Below are 20,467 nucleotides of genomic sequence, written 5' to 3' on the forward strand. Positions count from 1 at the left end.
TATACTGTATCACCCGGCCCCTCTCCTGTGCTAATCACTAGTTCCCTGTGTAAGGAGCGCTGATATATACTGTATCACCCGGCCCCTCTCCTGTGCTAATCACTAGTTCCCTGTGTAAGGAGCGCTGATATATACTGTATCACCCGCCCCTCTCCTGTGCTAATCACTAGTTCCCTGTGTAAGGAGCGCTGATATATACTGTATCACCCGGCCCCTCTCCTGTGCTAATCACTAGCTCCCTGTGTAAGGAGCGCTGATATATACTGTATCACCCGGCCCCTCTCCTGTGCTAATCACTAGTTCCCTGTGTAAGGAGAGGAGCGCTGATATATACTGTATCACCCGGCCCCTCTCCTGTGCTAATCACTAGTTCTCTGTGTAAGGAGAGGAGCGCTGATATATACTGTATCGCCCGGCCCCTCTCCTGTGCTAATCACTAGTTCCCTGTGTAAGGAGCGCTGATATATACTGTATCACCCGGCCCCTCTCCTGTGCTAATCACTAGTTCCCTGTGTAAGGAGCGCTGATATATACTGTATCACCCGGCCCCTCTCCTGTGCTAATCACTAGTTCCCTGTGTAAGGAGAGGAGCGCTGATATATACTGTATCACCCGGCCCCTCTCCTGTGCTAATCACTAGTTCCCTGTGTAAGGAGCGCTGATATATACTGTATCACCCGGCCCCTCCCCTGTGCTAATCACTAGTTCCCTGTGTAAGGAGCGCTGATATATACTGTATCACCCGGCCCCTCTCCTGTGCTAATCACTAGTTCCCTGTGTAAGGAGTGCTGATATATACTGTATCACCCGGCCCCTCTCCTGTGCTAATCACTAGTTCCCTGTGTAAGGAGCGCTGATATATACTGTATCACCCGGCCCCTCTCCTGTGCTAATCACTAGTTCCCTGTGTAAGGAGCGCTGATATATACTGTATCACCCGGCCCCTCTCCTGTGCTAATCACTAGTTCCCTGTGTAAGGAGTGCTGATATATACTGTATCACCCGGCCCCTCTCCTGTGCTAATCACTAGTTCCCTGTGTAAGGAGCGCTGATATATACTGTATCACCCGGCCCCTCTCCTGTGCTAATCACTAGTTCCCTGTGTAAGGAGCGCTGATATATACTGTATCACCCGGCCCCTCTCCTGTGCTAATCACTAGTTCCCTGTGTAAGGAGCGCTGATATATACTGTATCACCCGGCCCCTCCCCTGTGCTAATCACTAGCTCCCTGTGTAAGGAAAGGAGCGCTGATATATACTGTATCACCCGGCCCCTCTCCTGTGCTAATCACTAGTTCCCTGTGTAAGGAGCGCTGATATATACTGTATCACCCGGCCCCTCTCCTGTGCTAATCACTAGTTCCCTGTGTAAGGAGCGCTGATATATACTGTATCACCCGGCCCCTCTCCTGTGCTAATCACTAGTTCCCTGTGTAAGGAAAGGAGCGCTGATATATACTGTATCACCCGGCCCCTCTCCTGTGCTAATCACTAGTTCCCTGTGTAAGGAGCGCTGATATATACTGTATCACCCGGCCCCTCTCCTGTGCTAATCACTAGTTCCCTGTGTAAGGAGAGGAGCGCTGATATATACTGTATCACCCGGCCCCTCTCCTGTGCTAATCACTAGTTCCCTGTGTAAGGAGCGCTGATATATACTGTATCACCCGGCCCCTCTCCTGTGCTAATCACTAGTTCCCTGTGTAAGGAGAGGAGCGCTGATATATACTGTATCACCCGGCCCCTCTCCTGTGCTAATCACTAGTTCCCTGTGTAAGGAGCGCTGATATATACTGTATCACCCGGCCCCTCTCCTGTGCTAATCACTAGTTCCCTGTGTAAGGAGCGCTGATATATACTGTATCACCCGGCCCCTCTCCTGTGCTAATCACTAGTTCCCTGTGTAAGGAGCGCTGATATATACTGTATTACCCGGCTCCTCTCCTGTGCTAATCACTAGTTCCCTGTGTAAGGAGCGCTGATATATACTGTATCACCCGGCCCCTCTCCTGTGCTAATCACTAGTTCCCTGTGTAAGGAGCGCTGATATATACTGTATCACCCGGCCCCTCTCCTGTGCTAATCACTAGTTCCCTGTGTAAGGAGCGCTGATATATACTGTATCACCCGGCCCCTCTCCTGTGCTAATCACTAGTTCCCTGTGTAAGGAGCGCTGATATATACTGTATCACCCGGCCCCTCTCCTGTGCTAATCACTAGCTCCCTGTGTAAGGAGCGCTGATATATACTGTATCACCCGGCCCCTCTCCTGTGCTAATCACTAGTTCCCTGTGTAAGGAGAGGAGCGCTGATATATACTGTATCACCCGGCCCCTCTCCTGTGCTAATCACTAGTTCTCTGTGTAAGGAGAGGAGCGCTGATATATACTGTATCACCCGGCCCCTCTCCTGTGCTAATCACTAGTTCCCTGTGTAAGGAGCGCTGATATATACTGTATCACCCGGCCCCTCTCCTGTGCTAATCACTAGTTCCCTGTGTAAGGAGCGCTGATATATACTGTATCACCCGGCCCCTCTCCTGTGCTAATCACTAGTTCCCTGTGTAAGGAGAGGAGCGCTGATATATACTGTACCACCCGGCTCCTCTCCTGTGCTAATCACTAGTTCCCTGTGTAAGGAGAGGAGCGCTGATATATACTGTATCACCCGGCCCCTCTCCTGTGCTAATCACTAGTTCCCTGTGTAAGGAGCGCTGATATATACTGTATCACCCGGCCCCTCCCCTGTGCTAATCACTAGTTCCCTGTGTAAGGAGCGCTGATATATACTGTATCACCCGGCCCCTCTCCTGTGCTAATCACTAGTTCCCTGTGTAAGGAGTGCTGATATATACTGTATCACCCGGCCCCTCTCCTGTGCTAATCACTAGTTCCCTGTGTAAGGAGCGCTGATATATACTGTATCACCCGGCCCCTCTCCTGTGCTAATCACTAGTTCCCTGTGTAAGGAGCGCTGATATATACTGTATCACCCGGCCCCTCTCCTGTGCTAATCACTAGTTCCCTGTGTAAGGAGCGCTGATATATACTGTATCACCCGGCCCCTCTCCTGTGCTAATCACTAGTTCCCTGTGTAAGGAGAGGAGCGCTGATATATACTGTATCACCCGGCCCCTCTCCTGTGCTAATCACTAGTTCCCTGTGTAAGGAGCGCTGATATATACTGTATCACCCGGCTCCTTTCCTGTGCTAATCACTAGTTCCCTGTGTAAGGAGCGCTGATATATACTGTATCACCCGGCCCCTCTCCTGTGCTAATCACTAGTTCCCTGTGTAAGGAGCGCTGATATATACTGTATCACCCGGCCCCTCTCCTGTGCTAATCACTAGTTCCCTGTGTAAGGAGCGCTGATATATACTGTATCACCCGGCCCCTCTCCTGTGCTAATCACTAGTTCCCTGTGTAAGGAGAGGAGCGCTGATATATACTGTATCACCCGGCCCCTCTCCTGTGCTAATCACTAGTTCCCTGTGTAAGGAGCGCTGATATATACTGTATCACCCGGCCCCTCTCCTGTGCTAATCACTAGTTCCCTGTGTAAGGAGCGCTGATATATACTGTATCACCCGGCCCCTCTCCTGTGCTAATCACTAGTTCCCTGTGTAAGGAGCGCTGCTATATACTGTATCACCCGGCCCCTCTCCTGTGCTAATCACTAGTTCCCTGTGTAAGGAGAGGAGCGCTGATATATACTGTATCACCCGGCCCCTCTCCTGTGCTAATCACTAGTTCCCTGTGTAAGGAGCGCTGATATATACTGTATCACCCGGCCCCTCTCCTGTGCTAATCACTAGTTCCCTGTGTAAGGAGCGCTGATATATACTGTATCACCCGGCCCCTCTCCTGTGCTAATCACTAGTTCCCTGTGTAAGGAGCGCTGATATATACTGTATCACCCGGCCCCTCTCCTGTGCTAATCACTAGTTCCCTGTGTAAGGAGCGCTGATATATACTGTATCACCCGGCCCCTCCCCTGTGCTAATCACTAGCTCCCTGTGTAAGGAAAGGAGCGCTGATATATACTGTATCACCCGGCCCCTCTCCTGTGCTAATCACTAGTTCCCTGTGTAAGGAGCGCTGATATATACTGTATCACCCGGCCCCTCTCCTGTGCTAATCACTAGTTCCCTGTGTAAGGAAAGGAGCGCTGATATATACTGTATCACCCGGCCCCTCTCCTGTGCTAATCACTAGTTCCCTGTGTAAGGAGAGGAGCGCTGATATATACTGTATCTCCCGGCCCCTCTCCTGTGCTAATCACTAGTTCCCTGTGTAAGGAGCGCTGATATATACTGTATCACCCGGCCCCTCTCCTGTGCTAATCACTAGTTCCGTGTAAGGAGCGCTGATATATACTGTATCACCCGGCCCCTCTCCTGTGCTAATCACTAGTTCCCTGTGTAAGGAAAGGAGCGCTGATATATACTGTATCACCCGGCCCCTCTCCTGTGCTAATCACTAGTTCCCTGTGTAAGGAGCGCTGATATATACTGTATCACCCGGCCCCTCTCCTGTGCTAATCACTAGTTCCCTGTGTAAGGAGCGCTGATAGATACTGTATCACCCGGCCCCTCTCCTGTGCTAATCACTAGTTCCCTGTGTAAGGAGAGGAGCGCTGATATATACTGTATCACCCGGCCCCTCTCCTGTGCTAATCACTAGTTCCCTGTGTAAGGAGCGCTGATATATACTGTATCACCCGGCCCCTCTCCTGTGCTAATCACTAGTTCCCTGTGTAAGGAGAGGAGCGCTGATATATACTGTATCACCCGGCCCCTCTCCTGTGCTAATCACTAGTTCCCTGTGTAAGGAGCGCTGATATATACTGTATCACCCGGCCCCTCTCCTGTGCTAATCACTAGTTCCCTGTGTAAGGAGCGCTGATATATACTGTATCACCCGGCCCCTCTCCTGTGCTAATCACTAGTTCCCTGTGTAAGGAGCGCTGATATAAACTGTATTACCCGGCTCCTCTCCTGTGCTAATCACTAGTTCCCTGTGTAAGGAGCGCTGATATATACTGTATCACCCGGCCCCTCTCCTGTGCTAATCACTAGTTCCCTGTGTAAGGAGCGCTGATATATACTGTATCACCCGGCCCCTCTCCTGTGCTAATCACTAGTTCCCTGTGTAAGGAGCGCTGATATATACTGTATCACCCGGCCCCTCTCCTGTGCTAATCACTAGTTCCCTGTGTAAGGAGCGCTGATATATACTGTATCACCCGCCCCTCTCCTGTGCTAATCACTAGTTCCCTGTGTAAGGAGCGCTGATATATACTGTATCACCCGGCCCCTCACCTGTGCTAATCACTAGCTCCCTGTGTAAGGAGCGCTGATATATACTGTATCACCCGGCCCTCTCCTGTGCTAATCACTAGTTCCCTGTGTAAGGAGAGGAGCGCTGATATATACTGTATCACCCGGCCCCTCTCCTGTGCTAATCACTAGTTCCCTGTGTAAGGAGCGCTGATATATACTGTATCACCCGGCCCCTCTCCTGTGCTAATCACTAGTTCCCTGTGTAAGGAGAGGAGCGCTGATATATACTGTATCACCCGGCCCCTCTCCTGTGCTAATCACTAGTTCCCTGTGTAAGGAGCGCTGATATATACTGTATCACCCGGCCCCTCTCCTGTGCTAATCACTAGTTCCCTGTGTAAGGAGCGCTGATATATACTGTATCACCCGGCCCCTCTCCTGTGCTAATCACTAGTTCCCTGTGTAAGGAAAGGAGCGCTGATATATACTGTATCACCCGGCCCCTCTCCTGTGCTAATCACTAGTTCCCTGTGTAAGGAGCGCTGATATATACTGTATCACCCGGCCCCTCTCCTGTGCTAATCACTAGTTCCCTGTGTAAGGAGAGGAGCGCTGATATATACTGTATCACCCGGCCCTCTCCTGTGCTAATCACTAGTTCCCTGTGTAAGGAGCGCTGATATATACTGTATCACCCGGCCCCTCTCCTGTGCTAATCACTAGTTCCCTGTGTAAGGAGAGGAGCGCTGATATATACTGTATCACCCGGCCCCTCTCCTGTGCTAATCACTAGTTCCCTGTGTAAGGAGCGCTGATATATACTGTATCACCCGGCCCCTCTCCTGTGCTAATCACTAGTTCCCTGTGTAAGGAGCGCTGATATATACTGTATCACCCGGCCCCTCTCCTGTGCTAATCACTAGTTCCCTGTGTAAGGAGCGCTGATATATACTGTATTACCCGGCTCCTCTCCTGTGCTAATCACTAGTTCCCTGTGTAAGGAGCGCTGATATATACTGTATCACCCGGCCCCTCTCCTGTGCTAATCACTAGTTCCCTGTGTAAGGAGCGCTGATATATACTGTATCACCCGGCCCCTCTCCTGTGCTAATCACTAGCTCCCTGTGTAAGGAGCGCTGATATATACTGTATCACCCGGCCCTCTCCTGTGCTAATCACTAGTTCCCTGTGTAAGGAGAGGAGCGCTGATATATACTGTATCACCCGGCCCCTCTCCTGTGCTAATCACTAGTTCTCTGTGTAAGGAGAGGAGCGCTGATATATACTGTATCACCCGCCCCTCTCCTGTGCTAATCACTAGTTCCCTGTGTAAGGAGCGCTGATATATACTGTATCACCCGGCCCCTCTCCTGTGCTAATCACTAGTTCCCTGTGTAAGGAGCGCTGATATATACTGTATCACCCGGCCCCTCTCCTGTGCTAATCACTAGTTCCCTGTGTAAGGAGAGGAGCGCTGATATATACTGTACCACCCGGCTCCTCTCCTGTGCTAATCACTAGTTCCCTGTGTAAGGAGAGGAGCGCTGATATATACTGTATCACCCGGCCCCTCTCCTGTGCTAATCACTAGTTCCCTGTGTAAGGAGCGCTGATATATACTGTATCACCCGCCCCTCTCCTGTGCTAATCACTAGTTCCCTGTGTAAGGAGCGCTGATATATACTGTATCACCCGGCCCCTCTCCTGTGCTAATCACTAGTTCCCTGTGTAAGGAGTGCTGATATATACTGTATCACCCGGCCCCTCTCCTGTGCTAATCACTAGTTCCCTGTGTAAGGAGCGCTGATATATACTGTATCACCCGGCCCCTCTCCTGTGCTAATCACTAGTTCCCTGTGTAAGGAGCGCTGATATATGCTGTATCACCCGGCCCCTCTCCTGTGCTAATCACTAGTTCCCTGTGTAAGGAGCGCTGATATATACTGTATCACCCGGCCCCTCTCCTGTGCTAATCACTAGTTCCCTGTGTAAGGAGCGCTGATATATACTGTATCACCCGGCCCCTCTCCTGTGCTAATCACTAGTTCCCTGTGTAAGGAGCGCTGATATATACTGTATCACCCGGCCCCTCTCCTGTGCTAATCACTAGTTCCCTGTGTAAGGAGCGCTGATATATACTGTATCACCCGGCCCCTCTCCTGTGCTAATCACTAGTTCCCTGTGTAAGGAGCGCCGATATATACTGTATCACCCGGCCCCTCTCCTGTGCTAATCACTAGTTCCCTGTGTAAGGAGCGCTGATATATACTGTATCACCCGGCCCCTCTCCTGTGCTAATCACTAGTTCCCTGTGTAAGGAAAGGAGCGCTGATATATACTGTATCACCCGGCCCCTCTCCTGTGCTAATCACTAGTTCCCTGTGTAAGGAGCGCTGATATATACTGTATCACCCGGCCCCTCTCCTGTGCTAATCACTAGTTCCCTGTGTAAGGAGCGCTGATATATACTGTATCACCCGGCCCCTCTCCTGTGCTAATCACTAGTTCCCTGTGTAAGGAGCGCTGATATATACTGTATCACCCGGCCCCTCTCCTGTGCTAATTACTAGTTCCCTGTGTAAGGAGAGGAGCGCTGATATATACTGTATCACCCGGCCCCTCTCCTGTGCTAATTACTAGTTCCCTGTGTAAGGAGCGCTGATATATACTGTATCACCCGGCCCCTCTCCTGTGCTAATCACTAGTTCCCTGTGTAAGGAGCGCTGATATATACTGTATCACCCGGCCCCTCTCCTGTGCTAATTACTAGTTCTTTGGTCACTTCTGGATTTTTGGATTACCTGCCACAGCCAGATGTCCTAAACCAGGGGTGCACAAACTGGGGGACGGGAGATTTTCCTGGGGGGGGGGGGGGGGGGAGGGAGCGAGGGCGGCTGCAGAGACCCCTGCGCTCTTCACCAAGTCATTTAAATGAAATGCCGGGATCACGCAAGGCCTCTGCAACTCTCAACTTGGCTGCATGACGCGTCGCCATGGCAATGCGGCGGGGTCACGTGTCAAATGACGCCGACGCGTTTTGACGCAGCTCCAACGTAGGGGGGGGGGGGGGCAGGCAAGGCGGCGCTCCCCTGTTCTTAACCATGAAACGGCCGTGGCGATCCTTGACACCCCGTACACTGCATCCCGTTACAGAGCGAGGGATCCCGAACGCAACCCTGAACCGCAGCTCATCTTCTCGTCACCTAAAACGCCCAAAAGGCGGCGGCTTCCGGCTTACCTTGCGTGAAGAAATACACCCGGGTCCCGTCTCCCCTCACGTAAAAGTTATCCGACAGGCAGCGCCCTGCGTTGGGGGGGGGGGGGGGGGGGGGGGTGAGAGAACACAGCAGGCGTCAAGCCGGACGTGTACAGATTGCGGAACGCGCTGGGGCCGAGGGAGAGGGGCGGGCGGGGCGGATACCTTTTTTGAAGCGGAGTTGCGCCATGTCGTAACGGCCGTAATCCCGCAAGAGGAGGGATCCCCCGGGCTTCAGCAGACGGCTCAGCCGCGATACGGCACTCTGCATCCTGCATGGGAGGGGGGCAAGGAGAGGAAGGGAGGAAACGTAAGGGGGGAACGCAAGGGGGGGCAACGCAAGGGGGGGGCAAGGCAAGGGGGGCAACGCTGAGGGGGAGGGACGCTGAGGGGGAGAACGCTGAGGGGGAGAACGCTGAGGGGAGAACGCACGGGGGGAGAACGCACGGGGGAGAACGCACGGGGGAGAACGCACGGGGGAGAACGCACGGGGGAGAACGCACTTGGAAACTTCCGCTACAGGCGCGCGACAGCAGGAAGTAACCTCAGCGTGCTGCAGCCTGCCCGCGAGAGACCTACATGACTCGGCTACCAACCTTAACCCTTCGACTGCCAGGAGGAGGCGGCCAGGATCTCCTTCCATCGCAGTGAAAGGGTTAACGGGGCCAAGGCTCTCGTAAACTTAAAAAAAAAAGGGGCGAAGGCGCGACGCGCCGTTACAATGCCTCCGACAGACGCCCGCCATCGGACGCCACGGACACTTGCTGCTGTTCTTGGGGGGGGTGATCGAGTGGAAATGGAGCCCCCCGCCTCCCCCGAACCGCGTCATTCTGGCACCCGGTTCGAAGTCTGGTGACCCCGGTACCGACAGACCCCTCCCACAGAACTTTAAAAACTTAATGGGTTAAATGCCGCCGTGGATCTTTTTTCGGGGGTTGGACCAAATCTTTGGGGGGGGGGGGGGGGGTGGGGTAGGGGGGGGGTTTACAGCCTTTATCTGCCGTCTTTATGGGATCAGACTGTTTGTCAGCCCTCCCGGTGAATGGTTCTCTCTCGCTTCCTCCGTTCCGCGTTCCGCACGGACTCGTTCCGAAGTCGGCGTCAGTCAGACGGAGAAACAGGAGAAGGAGCGGAGACGCTGGGATTTAGTGTTCCCGAAGAAAAGGGAAACACGCTCATTTTTGACCCCCCTCCCCCCCCCCCTACCACCACGAGATACAAGTAAAAAAAAAAACAACAGGGAATTTAAGGGGTCCCCAAATTTTTCTAAGGAAGCCAAATAGCCAGTTTAAAAAGAGGTTTTTTTTTTTGTTTTTATTTTTCGGGAAAAGAGAAATTCCCAACGCTAATATAGTCAAAGCTTGGGGATTTCGTCTGGGAAATCCGTATTTAAGAGACCCGCAAACCCCCCCCCTCCCCCCCCCCCCCCCAAAACCTTTGCCACGAATACCAGCCACGTTTCTGAAAGGGTTAACCTCCGCTGTGTGACATTCATAATTACCCAGCAGCCTCCCCGACTACCCAGAAAGAGTCATTTTTACCGGAGTAACCGAACTCCTCTCCAAACATATTCCTGGTTCCCGGCCGAACGAATGACTGGAAGCTGCCGTTAAATAATATTAATTCAAAGGACAAGAACCGCGCTCTCCCGCAGAACTGACAATCTAATGTAGGATGCCCGGGGCCCATTGCTTGGCCCACTTCTCACTGCTCAAACTCCATTCCATAACCTCAGCGAAAGGACGGCGAACCATCCAAGGCCACAACTTTGTACGGGTCACTGCCCCCAACCCCCCCCCCCCCCCCCGATGACCAGGAGCGATGTGAAAGAGCCTTGCGCTCAGCAGGACGATCCAGACTCCGCAGCGACCCGCCTCCCTATCAGATTGGAGCGAAACGCGTCGGTGGGAACGCCGATCGCGCGGGGGGGAGGTGGGAGGACACTCACTTGTTGGGGAGGACGGCCGACAGCACGAAGATGAGGACGATGACGTCCAAGCTCTGCTCGGGCATGGGGTAGGAGGCCCGCTCGTCCGAGAGGTCGTGGACGAAGGCCAGGCAGCGGGAGGGGTCATAATGCGGGTTGCTCTGTGCGAGAGACACACGGGGAGGGGACAGGCATTAACGGGACGGCCGGCGTGAGGAGCAGATTGCGCCACCCCCCTGGAATTAGGATTTTGGGGGATGCCATCAAGATAAAGATTGGCGTTTAAGAGACGCGGCGTTTCAGATATCTCAACCTAATAGCGCAAAACTGAGCAAAAAGAACCTTTGCATGTAGACGCGAGAAAACAAAATGGTGCAATGTGACAATATTGCTCTACGTACATCCTCTAGCGCTTAACCCCTCGAGTGTCAGAGGGGTCGCTTCCGGGAGTCCTCTTCCATGGGGAACACACGCTTAATAATCCCCCAAACTGTGTGACCGATCCCAGGCAGTATATAGTGTCCTGAGTGCTTGGGTGTAACACACGCTTAATAATCCCCCAAACTGTGTGACCGATCCCAGGCAGTATATAGTGTCCTGAGTGTGTGGGGGGAACACAGCTTAATAATCCCCCAAACTGTGTGCCCGATCCCAGGCAGTATATAGTGTCCTGAGCACGTGGGGGGGAACACACACTTAATAATCCCCCAAACTGTGTGACCGATCCCAGGCAGTATATAGTGTCCTGAGCGTGTGGGGGGAACATACGCTTAATAATCCCCCAAACTGTGTGACCGATCCCAGGTAGTATATAGTGTCCTGCGCGTGTGGGGGGAACACACGCTTAATAATCCCCCAAACTGTGTGCCCGATCCCAGGCAGTATATAGTGTCCTGAGCGCGTGGGGGGAACACACGCTTAATAATCCCCCAAACTGTGTGACCGATCCCAGGCAGTATATAGTGTCCTGAGCGCGTGGGGGGAACACACGCTTAATAATCCCCCAAACTGTGTGACCGATCCCATGCAGTATATAGTGTCCTGAGCACGTGGGGGGGACACACGCTTAATAATCCCCCAAACTGTGTGACCGATCCCAGGCAGTATATAGTGTCCTGAGCGCGTGGGGGGAACACACGCTTAATAATCCCCCAAACTGTGTGACTATCCCAGGCAGTATATAGTGTCCTGAGCGCGTGGGGGGAACACACGCTTAATAATCCCCCAAACTGTGTGACTATCCCAGGCAGTATATAGTGTCCTGAGCGCGTGGGGGGAACACACGCTTAATAATCCCCCAAACTGTGTGCCCGATCCCAGGCAGTATATAGTGTCCTGAGCCCGTGGGGGCAACACACGCTTAATAATCCCCCAAACTGTGTGACTATCCCAGGCAGTATATAGTGTCCTGAGTGTGTGGGGGGAACACACGCTTAATAATCCCCCAAACTGTGTGACCGATCCCAGGCAGTATATAGTGTCCTGAGCGTGTGGGGGGAACATACGCTTAATAATCCCCCAAACTGTGTGACCGATCCCAGGTAGTATATAGTGTCCTGAGCGTGTGGGGGGAACACCCGCTTAATAATCCCCCAAACTGTGTGCCCGATCCCAGGCAGTATATAGTGTCCTGAGCGCGTGGGGGGAACACACGCTTAATAATCCCCCAAACTGTGTGACCGATCCCAGGCAGTATATAGTGTCCTGAGCACGTGGGGGACACACACGCTTAATAATCCCCCAAACTGTGTGCCCGATCCCAGGCAGTATATAGTGTCCTGAGCGCGTGGGGGGAACACACGCTTAATAATCCCCCAAACTGTGTGACCGATCCCAGGCAGTATATAGTGTCCTGAGCGCGTGGGGGGAACACACGCTTAATAATCCCCCAAACTGTGTGACCGATCCCAGGCAGCATATAGTGTCCTGAGCACGTGGCGGGAACACACGCTTAATAACCCCCCAAACTGTGTGACCGATCCCAGGCAGTATATAGTGTCCTGAGCGCGTGAGGGGGAACACACGCTTAATAATCCCCCAAACTGTGTGACCGATCCCAGGCAGTATATAGTGTCCTGAGCGCGTGGGGGGAACACACGCTTAATAATCCCCCAAACTGTGTGACTATCCCAGGCAGTATATAGTGTCCTGAGCGCGTGGGGGGAACACACGCTTAATAATCCCCCAAACTGTGTGCCCGATCCCAGGCAGTATATAGTGTCCTGAGCGCGTGGGGGCAACACACGCTTAATAATCCCCCAAACTGTGTGACTATCCCAGGCAGTATATAGTGTCCTGAGCGCGTGGGGGGAACACACGCTTAATAATCTCCCAAACTGTGTGCCCGATCCCAGGCAGTATATAGTGTCCGGAGCACGTGGGGGGAACACACGCTTAATAATCCCCCAAACTGTGTGCCCAATCCCAGGCAGTATATAGTGTCCGGAGCACGTGGGGGGAACACACGCTTAATATTCCCCCAAACTGTGTGACCGATTCCAGGCAGTATATAGTGTCCTGAGCGCGTGGGGGGGAACACACGCTTAATAATCCCCCAAACTGTGTGACCGATCCCAGGCAGTATATAGTGTCCTGAGCGCGTGGGGGGAACACACGCTTAATAATCCCCCAAACTGTGTAACCGATCCCAGGCAGTATATATAGTGTCCTGAGCACGTGGGGGGCACACACGCTTAATAATCCCCCAAACTGTGTGACCGATCCCAGGCAGTATATAGTGTCCTGAGCGCGTGGGGGGAACACACGCTTAATAATCCCCCAAACTGTGTGACTATCCCAGGCAGTATATAGTGTCCTGAGCGCGTGGGGGAACACACGCTTAATAATCCCCCAAACTGCCCCTCAGTGTGTACAGGCAGCATGGGGGAGTATAGCTGTCACTCACTGCGGGGGCTTCCGAAGTCACATCCCACAATGCCTTGCTGCTGTGGATGCAAGGCATTGTGGGAACCTCCTTCTGTGACCGCCATACCCCGCACAGCTTGATGGTCTCACTAAGCGAGCAGCCCCCCACACACGGGCCCAGGACCCCCACTAAACTGCAGACTCTTCAAGATATCACCATAAAAGGTCGGCAGTGACCGTCTCCCTCCTACCTTCACAAGCTCCACCGCGGTGCTGGAGAAGTCACAGCCATACACGAACAGGCCCGGGTCACTGAGAGAGGAAACACGGAGGGGCGACCGTTAAAAACCCACCCAGTGGCAGCCACGCCATCCCACCTCCCTCCTAAAGCACGCCGGACTCTTCTGTGTGTAGCGCCAAGTATATAAGGCGAGGTAAAACAAAATGGAAGCGTGTGGACCATCGAGTCATAGGATGGCATATATCTCTGTACGTGGGCAGAAGAGGGCACATTTATGGGTCTGTAGCCATGTTACTACAACGCTTCTTGTAACGAAGGAGTGGCCATCTCTAGTCCTCAAGGTGGCCAACAACAGCTCAGGTGTGAAGGATATCCCTGCTTCGGCACAGTTGACGACTGGAAAGGGAGTCAGCACGGACATCCTTAAAAACCGCAACGTGTTGGGGGCCCTTGAGGACTGGAGTTCGGCCACCCCTTGAAGACTGGAAGAGTGTCGACGTTGGACGCGAGAAGGGTAACAGAGAAACGGCGCCAACGTGCAACAAGTAGACGATACGGCGATGGCCGCCCTCCCCGCGTGAGAACTTACGGGTTGTTCTGCAAAATCGGGAAGACCGTGTTGCCGACGCCGCAGCCCACCTGCGGACAGAGAGAGGGGGAGAAGGTGGGAACCCCGGTTGGGCGTAATGGGAATGTATGATGATGGGAAACTCATGTGAAGGCATCAGCCTTGATCGTTGGGCTAATGGTGGGTTCCAGTTGACTGGAGCTGCCCAGCGTAGCGTGACGGGTCTTCCTTCGGTCAGCAGAATTAAGAACAAAGTAGCCGGGCATGTGACGCGACCTCTGTTTAACCTCATGGAGATGGATGAGGGAACGGTGCACGGTCTACCGGCCTTCAACTCCTTCGGGAAGGACTTCCACGTGGACGGCTTGAAGGAGAGAAGGACCTTCAAAATATCCCAAGGGTTTGTACGAGGTGCGGGAGAGAAGCACGATTCTGCAGTGCTGGATCAAGTGGTCACGCGGTGGGGGAGAAGCGCTAAGGGGAACCCCTTGACAGAAAGGGTGGTGGATTAGTGGAACAGATTCCCAGCAGAGGTGGTCGGGGCAAGTAGAGTTAGGGATTTAAAAGAAAATGGTGGAGAGCTGCACATATTAACCCTTTATGTGACAGTGTCTCTCATATCCCCCTCTCCCTCTAAGCTGCACATATTAACCCTTTATATATGTGACAGTGTCTTTCATACCCCCTCTCCCTTCTCCCCTCTAAGCTGCACATATTAACCCTTTATATATGTGACAGTGTCTCTCATATCCCCCTCTCCCTTCTCCCCTCTAAGCTGCACATATTAACCCTTTATATATGTGACAGTGTCTCTCATATCCCCCTCTCCCTTCTCCCCTCTAAGCTGCACATATTAACCCTTTATATATGTGACAGTGTCTCTCATATCCCCCTCTCCCTTCTCTCCTCTAAGCTGCACATATTAACCCTTTATATATGTGACAGTGTCTCTCATATCCCCCTCTCCCTTCTCTCCTCTAAGCTGCACATATTAACCCTTTATATGTGACAGTTTCTATCATACCCCTCTCCCTTCTCTCCTCTAAGCTGCACATATTAACCCTTTATATATGTGACAGTGTCGCTCATATCCCCCTCTCCCTTATCCCCTCTAAGCTGCACATATTAACCCTTTATATATGTAACAGTTTCTCCCATATCCCCCTCTCCCTTCTCCCCTCCAAGCTGCATATATTAACCCTTTATATATGTGAGTTTCTCATATCCCCCTCTCCCTTCTCCCCTCTAAGCAGCACATATTAACCCTTTATATATGTGACAGTGTCTCTCATATCCCCCTCTCCCTTCTCTCCTCTAAGCTGCACATATTAACCCTTTATATGTGACAGTTTCTATCATACCCCTCTCCCTTCTCTCCTCTAAGCTGCACATATTAACCCTTTATATATGTGACAGTCTCTCATATCCCCCTCTCCCTTCTCTCTTCTAAGCTGCACATATTAACCCTTTATATATGTGACAGTGTCGCTCATATCCCCCTCTCCCTTCTCCCCTCTAAGCTGCACATATTAACCCTTTATATATTTAACAGTTTCTCCCATATCCCCCTCTCCCTTCTCCCCTCCAAGCTGCATATATTAACCCTTTATATGTGTGAGTTTCTCATATCCCCCTCTCCCTTCTCCCCTCTAAGCAGCACATATTAACCCTTTATATATGTGACTGTCTCTCATATCCCCCTCTCCCTTCTCTCCTCTAAGCTGCACATATTAACCCTTTATATGTGACAGTTTCTATCATACCCCTCTCCCTTCTCTCCTCTAAGCTGCACATATTAACCCTTTATATATGTGACAGTCTCTCATATCCCCCTCTCCCTTCTCTCTTCTAAGCTGCACATATTAACCCTTTATATATGTGAGTGTCTCTCATATCCCCCTCTCCCTTCTCTCCTCTAAGCTGCACATATTAACCCTTTATATATGTGAGTTTCTCATATCCCCATCTCCCTTCTAAGCTGCACATATTAACCCTTTATATATGTGACAGTGTCTCCCATATCCCCCTCTCCCCTCTAAGCTGCACATATTAACCCTTTATATATGTGACAGTTTCTGTCATCCCCCCCTCCTCCAAGCTGCACATATTAACCCCTTATATAAGGGTTCGCTTTTGTCATTACCTCCATGATGCGGTACGAAGCAGTCTCTCCTGGGAACGCCCCCTCCCCAAGGCCCATGTCCCTCAGCCCCCGGCAAATCTCCGCTTGAACCTCCTTCGGGTGTGCGTCGCCGCCCGTCCCCCCCTCCGTGACGTGTCCGTCCGGGCACCGTCTCCCTCCGGAAGGCGAGGCCAGCTCTGGAAACTCGGTGAAGAGCCAGTGCCGGTCTTTGAAGAATCTGTTTTCGTGGATTGTGTAGAAGGCATCCCAGAAGCCGTTGGCTTTGCTTTCATACTCCTCTGCGAACGGAGGGATAAAAGTGTGGAGGAAACACAACTTCACTCCTATTTTAGGGTGACAGTCTGCTACAGCAATAGAACCATGTATGGCCAGGCCGGAGTCTATTACCATAGGCACTAATCTTATCCTTTAATACATCTATATTTATAGCAGGCAGAAGAACGAGGCGTGATCAGAGACACACAGCGTCTTGTCACTGGGCCGTTTCTACATCTTATTACAATACATTCATATCTGTGGAACAGGCTCTATTACCCATAAACCACTTCTGCACTGAGCAAGAATCTGAAGTTATATTCTACAGAAGCCTCTTAAGGCTCCGGTCAGTGTAATAAAGGCACTGAAAGAACGGGTTCACTTATAGGAGATGTTAACGGAGCTGTCTTCGGCACCCCAATTTCTTTGTTTTTCAGCTCCTAGGGGGAGGGTCGTCCCCTAGATACCGGGTTTAAATCTTGCTCAGGGAAACCAAAATGGCGGACAAATAGCAGGCTAAGAGTTGCAACATTGGTGGCGGCTTCCTATTGGACGGATCTTTAAATCCCCTTTTAAAACCAGGAAGTATCACTCGTAACGCCACCAGTATCTTGGGAAGCAAGGGGTCAGCTGAAAATAGGACCCTCCAGTTCCAACCCTGTAACAGGAGGGTAGTTAAGGGGGGGGGGAATTGTTGCATTAGGAAGATTTTGTAAGGTCCCATGGCGTATAGCTCCCGCAATGAAGCTACCCAATAACCAGCGAGGCCACTTTATTATTTATTCAGAATGACTTGCTCTTCCCAGGGGTGTAGCAAGGGCAGCCCGCACTCTTGGGGGCCGGCTCTCCCCCCCCTGTGTCGGCTGCCCTGCTGACCATCTCTCTCTTCTCCCCCTGACAGAGGCAGGCGGGGGGAGATGATGGTACGCGGTGGCAGGCTGCCAGAGTGAAGCCGAGAAGCACCCGGCAGAAGAGTTAGGAGTCGCACGGAGGCGGAGCAGGAAGGCCGGGGAGGAGCGCGCCCCAGCGGTCCGACCCAGAAGTCTTTCTTACTTCCGGTGTCTATGCTGCTACAGCGCGCTGCTCCCCGGCTGTCCTGCTCCTGCCTCTGTGTAACTCCTCTGCGTCACTCTGGCGGCCTACCACCGCCATGCACCATCATCATCTCCCCCCCGCCTGCCTCTATCACCACCCTGTCCCACAAGTAGGCATGGAGGGGGAGAGAGCTGGAGGAGGAGGAGAGATATCCTCCAGTTTAAAAAAAAAAAAATATCGAGGCAAAATTCTCTCCTGAATCTACGGAATACGTTCACTTACAATGGGGCCCCCCCAATTTTTTTTTGCACTTGTGCCCACGCATGTCTAGCTACGCCACTGGCTCTTCCGTCAATGTGTACAATTGGTGTAACGTTTCAACACACAATGCACATTTGCAATGCCCACAGTATCCCCGGTGGTTTGAGCAATCCCAGAATCCCACATGCTCAGATTTATAAAGAATCTCTTATAATCCAACGGCTCGTCAACCTTTTTTACACCGCGCCCTCCCCCGGCTAGGAAATATTTGAGCCACTAACGAATAAATCTTATCGCCGACTCGTCAGACTATCGGTAACAGAACGTGTGACCAATCCCATGCAGTATATAGTGTCCTGAGCGCATGAAGGGGGTGGGGGACACATACTTAACAAATCCCCCAAACTGTGTGCCCAATCCCAGGCAGTATATAATGTCCTGAGCGCATGGGGGGAACACACGCTTAATAATCCCCCAAACTGTGTGACTGATCCCAGGCAGTATATAGTGTCCTGAGCGCGTGGGGGGAACACACGCTTAATAATCCCCCAAACTGTGTGCCCGATCCCAGGCAGTATATAGCGTCCTGAGCACGTGGGGGGAACACACGCTTAATAATCCCCCAAACTGTGTGACCGATCCCAGGCAGTATATAGTGTCCTGAGCACGTGGGGGGAACACACGCTTAATAATCCCCCAAACTGTGTGCCCGATCCCAGGCAGTATATAGTGTCCTGAGCACGTGGGGGGAACACACGCTTAATAATCCCCCAAACTGTGTGCCCGATCCCAGGCAGTATATAGTGTCCTGAGCACGTGGGGGGGACACACGCTTAATAATCCCCCAAACTGTGTGACCGATCCCAGGCAGTATATAGTGTCCTGAGCTCAGCTGAGTTTAATAATCCCCCAAACTGTGTGACCGATCCCAGGCAGTATATAGTGTCCTGAGCTCAGCTGAGTTTAATAATCCGCCAAACTGCCCCTCAGTGTCTGCAGGCAGCATGGGGGGGGGGGGGGCGTAGCTGTCACTCACTGCGTGAGCTTCCAAAGCCACGTCCCACAAGGCCTTGCTGCTGTGGGTGCAAAGCATTGTGGGAACCTCCTGCTGTCAGTGACAGCTATACACCCTCGTGCTACGGTGCAGTTTGGGGGTCTTACTAAGTGCGCAGTCCCCACACGGGCTCAGAACCACGCTATACTGCCTGGGATCCGCCATTTGGGGCAAACCCATTAGAGACACCTCGCTCACCCCAAAACAAAGCACGGCACCCACCACATCCCAACCTCTCCCCAGTACCTTGTTTCTCCGGGGGTACCAGCTGGCTGCTGTTCTCCTGAACCTTCTGGTAAGCCGCGGACTCCTGCTCGTTGGACCACTCCACGTTATCCCTGACGGAGGACAGAAACCCCGATGAAGGTCAGGACGCGGCACCCGAAGGTTCGACACCGCTTTCAACAAAAGCCGAATAACTGACTCGAGACCGGGGAGGGGCCGACAGATTGATTTATTTGGTAGAGCACTGAAAAAACGCGGCACGGTCTCCCAACTGAGGCGCAAGCGGAGCAGCTGGCGCCAAAAACGGCGTAAATGACAGATGGGTGAACCTGGTTTCTTACACTTGGCTCCCCCAATCATTAACCCGGTGTGAAATATTATTGCCCTCCCTGTCACCGTTGCTTTTAACCTCTCTGCTGTCAGGTGCCTGCAACACTGCTCCAGGTGATGTCCCCTCTGCCTCTGTACCCTATACATACCCCACCCATCACCCCTAGCTTCCCTTCTTACCCCTATGTGCCTCCATTATCTCTCCCACTTATAAAACCCCAGGCTCTCCATCTCTGACCCTCCCTGTTTTATTACACCTCTACATACCAATGCCCTCTCCAAACCCTTCCCAGTCACCCCGGTCCTTGCTGCCACACACTCAGACTTTCTGCCCCCCAAATTACCCTCTCCCTCACCCACCCCTTCTCTCCCAGTTCCACCCAACTCTGCCCTCTCCCCAGTTACCCCTCATCTTCCCCAATCTCTGCCCTCTCCCCCCCAATTACGCCGATCCGTGCCGTTACCCCCTCCTGATTTCCCTCCCCCCCATCCCCTCCAGTTACCCCCCCATCCCCTCCAGTTACCCCCCCATCCCCTCCAGTTACCCCCCCCATCCCCTTCAGTTACCCCCCCCATCCCCTTCAGTTACCCCCCTCACCACGCATTGTGCTGGAATACCCGGCTCGGATCCCTCAGCTGCCGGTTCCCAAACTGCGGCCTCTTCCCCCCCTCCTCCTGCTCCTCCTGCTCCTCAGCCGCCATTTTCCCGGAACCGGAAACCCCGCCGTCGCCCCGGGAGACGCGTCAGGGGCGCGACCAGCAAGGAGGAGATCAGGCTAGCCAACCGGCGGCCTGCAAGAGGAGGGGCCAAGAATAGGGCAGCCAATCAACGGACGGCAAAAAGGCGGGGCCAGGAGGAGAGCAACCAATCAGCAGCCGTGTGTGTGTGTGTGTGTGTGTGTGTGTGTGTGTGTGTGTGTGTGTGTGTGTGTGTGTGTGTGTGTGTGTGTGTGTGTGTGTGTGTGTGTGTGTGTGTGTGTGTGTGTGTGTGTGTGTGTGTGTGTGTGTGTGTGTGTGTGTGTAAG

At 52.6% G+C, this 20,467-nt stretch overlaps 1 protein-coding gene across 1 annotated transcript in view; it reads right to left on the bottom strand.

Moving 5' to 3' along the window:
* Positions 1–20,166, bottom strand: part of LOC142485328 (tRNA N(3)-cytidine methyltransferase METTL2-like) — a 38,291-nt gene extending 18,125 nt beyond the window's left edge. The window contains exons 1-8 of the mRNA XM_075584381.1: positions 20,041–20,166; positions 19,134–19,225; positions 16,283–16,560; positions 14,161–14,210; positions 13,582–13,642; positions 10,487–10,626; positions 8,704–8,810; positions 8,521–8,586 (exon numbers count right to left, since the gene is read on the bottom strand). Coding sequence (XP_075440496.1) covers positions 8,521–8,586; positions 8,704–8,810; positions 10,487–10,626; positions 13,582–13,642; positions 14,161–14,210; positions 16,283–16,560; positions 19,134–19,225; positions 20,041–20,144 — 898 coding nt within the window. The 5' untranslated portion in view covers positions 20,145–20,166. The remainder of the gene's footprint in view (positions 1–8,520; positions 8,587–8,703; positions 8,811–10,486; positions 10,627–13,581; positions 13,643–14,160; positions 14,211–16,282; positions 16,561–19,133; positions 19,226–20,040) is intronic.
* Positions 20,167–20,467: the final 301 nt, after the last annotated feature.

The sequence above is a fragment of the Ascaphus truei genome, unplaced genomic scaffold (genome assembly GCF_040206685.1).
Source record: "Ascaphus truei isolate aAscTru1 unplaced genomic scaffold, aAscTru1.hap1 HAP1_SCAFFOLD_559, whole genome shotgun sequence".
NCBI lineage: Eukaryota > Metazoa > Chordata > Amphibia > Anura > Ascaphidae > Ascaphus > Ascaphus truei.